Genomic DNA, 8788 nt, shown 5'->3' on the forward strand with positions numbered 1-8788 from the left:
GTGTTTGAGCCAGACATTAAATATGTGTAATGAAATCCTGTCCATAAGCCTGACTTCCTTAAGGAACATGTGTAGGCACATTTAGATCACCACAACACTGTCAGTCATTAATCAAACATAATTTGCTTTTAGCCCTAAGAAAAATAAAATCAAGAATTTTTAAATAAACATACAGTATTAAGAAAGCAAATTTTGGTTGTAAGAACACAGCATGTGGCCAGGTGGAGTTGGTGAAAGTGTGCTCTTTCTGCATACAATTGAACTGAAGTTGTCAACCAACTTAAAATAGAAAGATGTAACTGAACAATACCCACACCACCACAAACAAGGGGAAAATAGTATAAACAAGTACACAAATGGTTAAAAAACAGTCAGAGTAAACAACTGAAAAGAATCATCAGATAACAAAAGAAATCAGAAAGGCTGGAAGAACCAGAAATAACACCAGGAATGCTGGTCTTCACTTAGTAGTAAATCAGACAAACTATATTTTTTAAGTCTAAAGTTGCCTCTAAGAACAAAGAATGTGGCTGGGCATGGTAGCGCACTCTTTTAATCCCAGCACTCGGGAGGCAGAGGCAGGCAGATCGCTGTGAGTTCCAGGTCTACAAAGTGAGTCTAGGATAGCCAAGGCTACACAAAGAAACCCTATCTCAAAAAACCAAAAAAGAAAGAAAGAAAGAAAGAAAGAGAGAGAGAATGTGATTTCTATGTGTATGATGAAGTCAGAAGACACAGCATGTACAGAACTCTCTTCCCATAAAATGTATCTGTAAAAATTAAGATCAAAATCATTTCAACTATCTTTGACCCATGGTCCTGTGAAACCAGAAACTTCATGGAAAATAAGCAATACACTCTTCAACATCCACTGGCTCCTCGAGGAGATCAGTGGTTAAAGCATCTGGAACGTGATCCGGGCATGCGCAGCTCACAAAGCCTACACCTAAGGTTGATCCAGAACTCCACTTCTTACACTTCAGTGTCTGGAAGAAAACAAAAACCAAACATAACCACAACCTGTTAGAGACAACAAAAGCAATACCCATGGTAAATTTATAGAGATTAAACCTATGTTTAAAAAAAATAAAGACATCAACCTAACTATACATCTCAGAGACCTAGAACAAGAAAGTAGGCCCAAAGTTTGTAGAAGGAAACTAATAATGAAGGTACAGTACAAAGCAACAGAAAATTAATTAAAACATCTGAAAAGCTAAAATTACATATCCTTAGCTAGACAGATTAAGGAAAAGGAAAATTCATGTTAAAAACTGAAAGAGAAGTCATAACAACAGAAGCCTCGAAAATAGAAGGATCACAAGGGACCAATGTGAACATTTCTATGTCTACAAACTAGTAACTTCTAATAAATACATTCCAAGAAAGCCTATCCAACTGGATCAAGAAGAAATGCCAGCCTGCTAGCAGTGAGACTGAGTCAGTAATGACAGTATCTTCTGGACAGTTAAGAGAATTAGATAGCTTTTTGAGTAAATTCTGTGAAACATTCAAAGAATTAATACCATTCTCTTGCCCAAAACTGAAAGGGACATTTGGAAATGTTTGAGGAGACCAAAACTGAAATGGACACTTGGAAATGTTTGAGGAGACCAAAACTGAGCAGGCCCTACAAGAACAGGAAGCTATAGGCCAGACACCAATGAACATAGGTGTGTGGGTTGTTTGGTTTGGTTTGGCTTTTGGCTTTTGGAGACAAGGTCTCTCTATGTAGCCCTGGCTGTCCTGGACTTGCTTTGTAGACCAGGCTGGTCTCACAACTCTCAAAAACCCACTGCCTCTGCTTTCCCAAGTGCTGGGATTACAGCATGTGCCACCATGCCTAGCTGGTGTATATTAACGACACAGAAAGACCATTCACCATGACCAAGTGCAATTTACCTGTAAGATACAAGAGCTGCTCCACATAGCTGGATTAGTCAGTGGAATACAGCAAGTAGAAACAAAGTGAAGGAAGAACCTATCCTGTCAGTAGAATTTGGTGAAAATCATTGACTCATGGTTAAAGCATAAAATGCAAGCTGCATCAGTGGGGAAGGTACTTCCTGTGAAACATGGCGGCCTGGATTCGGTTGTCTGTAACTCCAGGTGACCTATCACCCTCATGCAGATTACTGCAGACAAAACACTAATGCGCAGTACAATAAAACTTGCTAGGTGGAAACATCTTGTTTGTGTTGAGAGTGGTGACTTTTGGCCATGGCAGTTAGGGAGCTGTGTAGCAAAGGAGCTCTGAACACAGTACAGAAGGCTCCCTGCAGTTTTAAACCAGGTTCAGTGCTCTCCCATACCATGTCTGATTTTTAAAACTACAACAAGAAAATGTGATGATTTTTTTTACTTACTTTTTTAGCATTTGTTACTGCCATGAGTATAAGCAGATACTTGCAAATTAGTTATTTAAAAACAGGTGTCATGGCACACATTTAACCCAAGCACCCAGAGGATAAAGGTAGGGGGATTGCTGCAATTTAAGAGCAGCCTGGGCTACATTTGGGACAGAGCCTCAAAAACAACAAAATGCAGGGAGGGAACAATTCTTTGTGCTTTCTTTGTATTATTAAAGACTTGGTTTTTTAGTAGGTTAAAAAAAATACATTTAGTGGAAACTTCCATTTCAAGTTTTTAAAAAAAACCCAAATACAGGAAATGAAATTCATAATTACACTCAGTATGTCATTCAACAGTGACATTCGGGGATGCTAACAAGGAGCTACCATTTCTTCTGTTCTGTGTTGGACATGCGAGGCTGTGTTCTGCCTTAGGCTACAGAAGTATTGCTACGTGATGTCGCTCACTCTTCCTCAGGGGAAGCAGCAGGTTAAAGGAGGCAGGAGAAAGCACACGTCAGTTCAGCCCTTTGCTTCAGTGGTTGCCAGCTACTTTCCTGCTGTGTAGAGTCACCGGTAATTTGATAGACTTTGTGTTTTTGTTTTTGTTTTTAACTTCTTACATTTTTTTTTCTTTTGCTTCCTTATAGATCAAAAGTCCACCATCAAAGCACCAAAGACTCAAGACACAGAGGATGAGGACGGGGCTCAGTGGAATTGCACTGCCTGTACTTTTTTGAATCACCCGGCCTTAATCCGCTGTGAACAGTGTGAGATGCCTCGGCATTTCTGAGCCAAAGGCCCCTGTGTCCTCTAAAACCACATCTAAAGTTCAAAAAGGTCGCCTACCATCGAGCAAGTGTTCACTGCCACACAGGAGTTGGTCCAGTTGAAGGTGCGATGAGACAGTCATGTCTGTGTTCAGTGTCAGCCCAGAGCTAACGATACCTCAGTCTAACGTCATGGGCGGTGGAAACTCGTCACATGAAAGCTCACCTGAGACTGGACTGCCTGACCATGTACAGTGTCACCGTGTCCCACCGTGGACCATTCTCACTCTCTCAGTGCCTTGGTGTTCCCAGGACTTCTCCCTCGTGTCACTACTGATTTTGACAGGAGGAAGGAATAGAATGAGAGCTTTTTGGTGTTTTTAAAGCTTTTGGTGAAACACTACACACAAAGAGAAGGAACAAGGTTCAACTATTTAAACTCTGCTGCCACATAGTGCCAGTGGATATGGGAAACTTCACAATCTGTGGTACTTTTGGCCTTGTCTTTTGTCTTCTCTGAAGACGCCTCTGTGAAGCCAGCATCTAGGGTCTAATGATGAAAAGGAAAGCAGTGTGCATTGTCTGTACAACCCGCAGTGAGCTCCCCAGCCTTTCCTACTGTACAGAGCTCCCGCCTGCTTTAAGTGGTTCCTCATTATTTTCTTATATCTCTCTATGTATAGTATAATAGACTTTTGTTAACTAATGTTCTTTCCCCTTTAGGAAGCACGATCATGTTCCTTTTTAAGCCTTACCTGAGAAAAGCAATGCCATAAGATTTTTTTAAAGCATTAATGAAGTGAAACTATGCACAAAATAACTTCCTCTCCTCTTGCCCTTTGTCCCCTTGGGTGCCGATGCTCTGAGAAGACATGCAGGGGCTCATGTGAGTGCAGGAGCACTGCAGGCATGTTGGTAGGTCACGCTGTACACTGACTTGAACAGTGGGTGACTAAACGTGTCATTTTGTCTTCTACAGCAGCTTAAAAAAAAAAATCAAAGTATTTAAACCCACTGACATCGTGTCCCATCATGTGGTGTCCCACAGAGCTCCATGGGAAGCTCCTATTGGGAAAGCACAGTTCCAGAAGCAGCCACAGCAGCAGTTCCAACAGCTTCCTCCTCTTCTTCTTGCGAAGAAGTGTAGTTTGCTGCACTGTTGGCACAGCCCATTTCTAACCCTGACTAGGTGACAGAATCATGTGTAGTCATGAACCATGGTCATCTTTAGGACAACTGAAGAAAAGCTGGAAAAAGAAAAATAAGCAGACTTGAACACTGACACAACCTCAGACATCTCTTTATTTTGATGATATATTTTTGTAAGGAAAATAAATATTCATATGATCAGGAATGTATATAAATGAAATCAAAAACAGTATGCATTTAAAAAGAATTATGAAATTATCAGTGCTTGGAATGGGGCTAAGGGAAGTGCTAAAATATAGCCAAAAGTAGGAAATAATGTAGATTGTCCCACTGTAAATGTTCATAAGTGGCTGTGTTTTAAACAGACAGGATTATTACAGATGAGTGATACAAAGGTCAAAGCCTTGGCTTCCAGGCTTTGCACCATGGAGTACGGAAAGAGATGTGACAATCATAGGTCACTAGGCAACAGACCCCAAAACTCGTACATTTGATGCATTTTGTTTTAAAAGTAGGCCTTGTTTTTCAGCTTCCTCTGCAGTTCTATGTGAAGATTGGTAAAGCAGTTTTTACTTGTTTTATTAATAAAACGTAATTTGGATATCTTGAGTTGATGGTTTTGTGATTTAGCTGGGTAAACTATCTTTGTAACAGATAAGTTATTTATAAAAATTAAAAAACTTATATTCTAATGTGGATTTTGTGGCTTGTCTTTGAAGTTTGTGGGACAGTTTGTGCCCAACAGTACATTGATGGTTAGCTGAGGCCAGGAGAAGGCAGCCTGCCTTCTCTAGACTCCCCTCAGGCGCTCCCAGCTCCCCTCTGTGGACTTTTCGGCTTCTGCAGCCTAGTTTCTGGTTTCTTCTGAGTGTCTTGATTGATTGGCTGCCTGGTTTCTTTTTGTAGGTAGGATTTCACTGCATAGGCCAGATTAGCATCAAATTTGCAATCCTCCTGTCTCAACCTTCTGAATCCTGTGATTCTAGGCGTGCACCAAGTCTGGCTGCCAGGCTGTTTTTTAACTGATAAAAGCAACCATATTGCAACTGAGGAAGAAATCAGATAGCAGCTTCTTTTCTTGGTGTACTGCTAAAATGTTCTTCATTCTTTTTAACTCAAGTTCTGCCCCATTGTTCAAAACAATAGTGACTTGTTGGACCCTTTGGCCTAGGGAGTCAGTCAGCTCATGTCTGCTAAGCCCCATGGTGCACTAGTGCTGAGTGTACCTACTTCTCTTGAAGAAAACTCTCATAGTCGTGCCTTTCAAAACACTAAGACCCAGAAGTCTTTCTGAACTTGAAACAAGCAAAGGCAGGAGGATCTCTGTGTGTTCAAAGCCAGCCTGGTCTACAAAGTGAGTCTAGGACAGCCAGGGCAACACAGACAAGCCCTGTCTCAATAAAAACAACAGCAAAAAAGAATATCCAGTCTGTGAGGCTGAAATTGGCTGAATTATCCTTGAAAATAGTATTAGTCTATTTGTACTAGAGGCCGTTCCCAGAATTAATGTTTGCTTACCATGAGCACAAAAGTCCCTGTTAGAAAATGTATTCCTCTACACGTGAACATGCTTTGGCCCCCAGTTTCTGTTTTATTTATTATTAGTAATTATTACTCTCCTATTGCTGTGATAAAACACCATGACCAAAAGCCACTTAAGGAGAATTTATTTTGGCTTATATTCCAGAAGGGCAAGTCCAGCATGGCAGGCATGGTGGCAGAAGCCCAAAACAGCAAAACCCACCTCTCACCCCCATCCAGTGGCCCATCTCCAGCAAGGCTGCACCACCCAAACCTCCCCAAACAGCGCCACCTACTGGGGACCCCATGTTCAGATCCCTAAGATCGAACTACGAGGGTTTGTGCGTGCTCCTGCCACACCCCGTATGTGGTCAGCAGGGGCCTTGCTGGAGTTGGCTCTTGGGTGGTTTCTGCAAATGGAGCTTGTTCATTAGCCTTGTGTTGCAAGCACTTTTACCCACTGAGCCACTTCACCAGCGGCCCTGGCTCCAGCCTTTTAGTCTGTTTTGTGTGAAGCTACAATTTTCTATCTACTTTGCTTGAAGATTGGGCGGTACCGCTGCATTTTTAATTGTCGCTTCCATCTGAAAACACAGGCAGCTAAGAAAAATCTCATCCAGAAAACAGCATTTGGGTGCTGGAGCGGTGGCTCAGCGGTTAGGAGCACCAGCTGTTGTTGTAGAGGACCCAGGTTCAATTCCCAGCACCCACATGGCAGCTCACAACTGTTTATAACTCCACTTTCAGAGGATCCAACAAAACACTTAGTGCACAAAAAAAGAAAACAGCTTTTCTAACTGGGTTTTGTTAAGTTGACTTCCTCACCTGAGATTGGTTCAAGGTGTCTAGAGAGTTAAAAGCTACATGCCAGGGGTGTGTGACTGAGCCAACCCTTGTCCTGACTAGGAGCTGGGGTTTTGTTTGTTTTGTTTTTGTTTTTGTTTTTTTGTTGTTGGTTGTTTTTTGTTTTGTTTGTTGTTTTGTTTTGTTGTTTTGAGACAGGGTCTCTGTGTTAGCCTGGGCTGTCCTGGACTTGCTTTATAGACCAGGCTGGACTCGAGCTCACAGTAATCCACCTGCCTCTGCCTCCCAAGTACTGAGATTAAAGGTGTGTGCCACCACACGCAGCGGAGGTTTTTTTTTTTTTTTTTTTTTTGGTTTTGTTTTGTTTTTGGTATTTAATAATGAGTGGATTTCAAGGCCTTTTTCTCTGCTGCATAATTGACAAGTGAGATGCCCTTCATTTTCTCAGTTGCTCTAAGGACATCTCCATGGGTCAGACTTCGGTGTTTCCACCACGAAGATCGAAGTCCCGTCAGTGTGAAAGGTAGGTTGCTTTGCAGAGATGCATGTGGGAGCTGGTGGTGCATATGGAAGCCAGAGGACGCCAAGCTTCGGTGAGCGATCCACCCACCTCGGCCTCCCTAGCACTGCAAGTTCAAGTCCAGTCCACCACACCTAGCTGTGGGGTGGGGGATTTGGGGGCCAGAACTTGGGCGGGCCCTCATACTTGGCAAAGAAACTACCTTACCAACGGCTGTCCTCCAAACCTGTTTTACACTGATTTTTTTTTTTTAATGTCAAAGGCTGGCCTAAAGATCAAGTGTGTTTCTGTATTCCTCTGACATCCACGTGCACGCTATGCCTGGCTTGCCCTGCTGTCTGGGAAGTGTGTGGTTTATAATGGAATATAACAAAGTATTTCTCCATGATAGCAAATGCTGTATTCAAAAGACACCTGCAGATGGCCCACAGGCATTTTTGTGTGGCCTAAAATAAACCTGGGCGCTCCTTGGCCTCTTGCTGCATAATACAGAACCATCACCACTTGCTGCTCTTCCAGGATCATATCAGTTCCCCCCATGGCTCAGGAAACAATGCTAGTAAATTTTCCATGGACTTTGCTAGAAAGAAAAACCTCCCACCTGGGACCCCAGCCACCATGAGTTAGTAGGCTTGTAATTGGTTTCCTGTCCCACTTGCCGGTTTTTCTTCTGCTCCAGCATTGTAAGTTACAGTGCCTGGGGAGAATGCCTCCTCCGCAGGCTCCTGTCCATCCTGCTGTCAGGTGTTCACTGCGCTCATCTTGCTGCCTCTGCAGGGTCAACTCCATAGACACTTGTGACATCTAAAGTGGCCTGCTCACTTCCCTAAGAGACCTTGCACATCCCAACCAGTATACTTTTGTCTGCCCTGTGTGCTTGTGTTACTCCAGTTCAGTTTAACCTATCAAGGATACTGTCAAGGTGGTGAGTCCTTGGGCAAGATGGCTCAGTGGGTAAAGGTACCGGCTGCTGAGGACTTCAGCTCCTGGGACCCACATGTTAAAAGGAGAGACTGACTCCCCATAGTATTCCTCTGACATGGACACTATGCTGTGCACATGTCACATTTGTGTGAGTACACGCTCACAAGCACACACGCGCACACCACATAAAGGTTTTTGTTCCTTTTTAAGTGGTGAGGCCCTTCTACATCACACCTTCCCTCATATCCCATCCGTGCTTTCTGCTTGGTGTTCCTCACTGCTCTGGTCTTCATTTACATGTACTCTGACAGTAGACACACACACACACACACACACACACACACACACACACGGTAAGAAGAGGTCACCTGAAAACATAGCTCAATGATAAGAGTGCTTGCCCGCCATGCACAAGACCCTATATTTGTTCACTGGCACCATGGGCTTGAGTAGGGGACCAAGAGATTGGTAATTATTGATGGTGGTAATTCTTTTTTGGTTTTTCGGGACAGGGTTTCTCTGTATAGCCCTGGCTGTCCTGGAACTTACTCTGTAGAGCAGGCTGGCCTCAAACTCAGAGACCCACCTGCCTCTGCCTCCCAAGTGCTGGGATTAAAGGCGGGGAGCCACCACTGCCCAGTGAAAATGATGATCTTAGTCTGAAAACCACGGAACATTCCTAACATCTATTGAGCCTCACCAGCAAGCTCAGCCTTCCGGGGCTTCATGTATTTTCCCATAGTAGCAAC

The 8788-nt window shown here is 43.2% G+C and overlaps 1 protein-coding gene across 6 annotated transcripts in view; it reads left to right on the top strand.

The window, feature by feature from the left end:
* The window catches only part of TAB2 (TGF-beta activated kinase 1 (MAP3K7) binding protein 2), a 55565-nt gene extending 50603 nt beyond the window's left edge, over positions 1-4962 (top strand). For all 6 annotated transcript variants that reach the window (XM_084777082.1, XM_084777079.1, XM_084777078.1 and 3 more), the window contains one exon: positions 3002-4962. In XM_084777082.1, the coding sequence (XP_084633208.1) occupies positions 3002-3091 (90 nt within the window). In that variant the 3' untranslated portion in view covers positions 3092-4962. The remainder of the gene's footprint in view (positions 1-3001) is intronic.
* Positions 4963-8788: the final 3826 nt, after the last annotated feature.

Source organism: Acomys minous (genome assembly GCF_964271855.1).
Source record: "Acomys minous genome assembly, chromosome: 3".
Classification (NCBI taxonomy): domain Eukaryota; kingdom Metazoa; phylum Chordata; class Mammalia; order Rodentia; family Muridae; genus Acomys; species Acomys minous.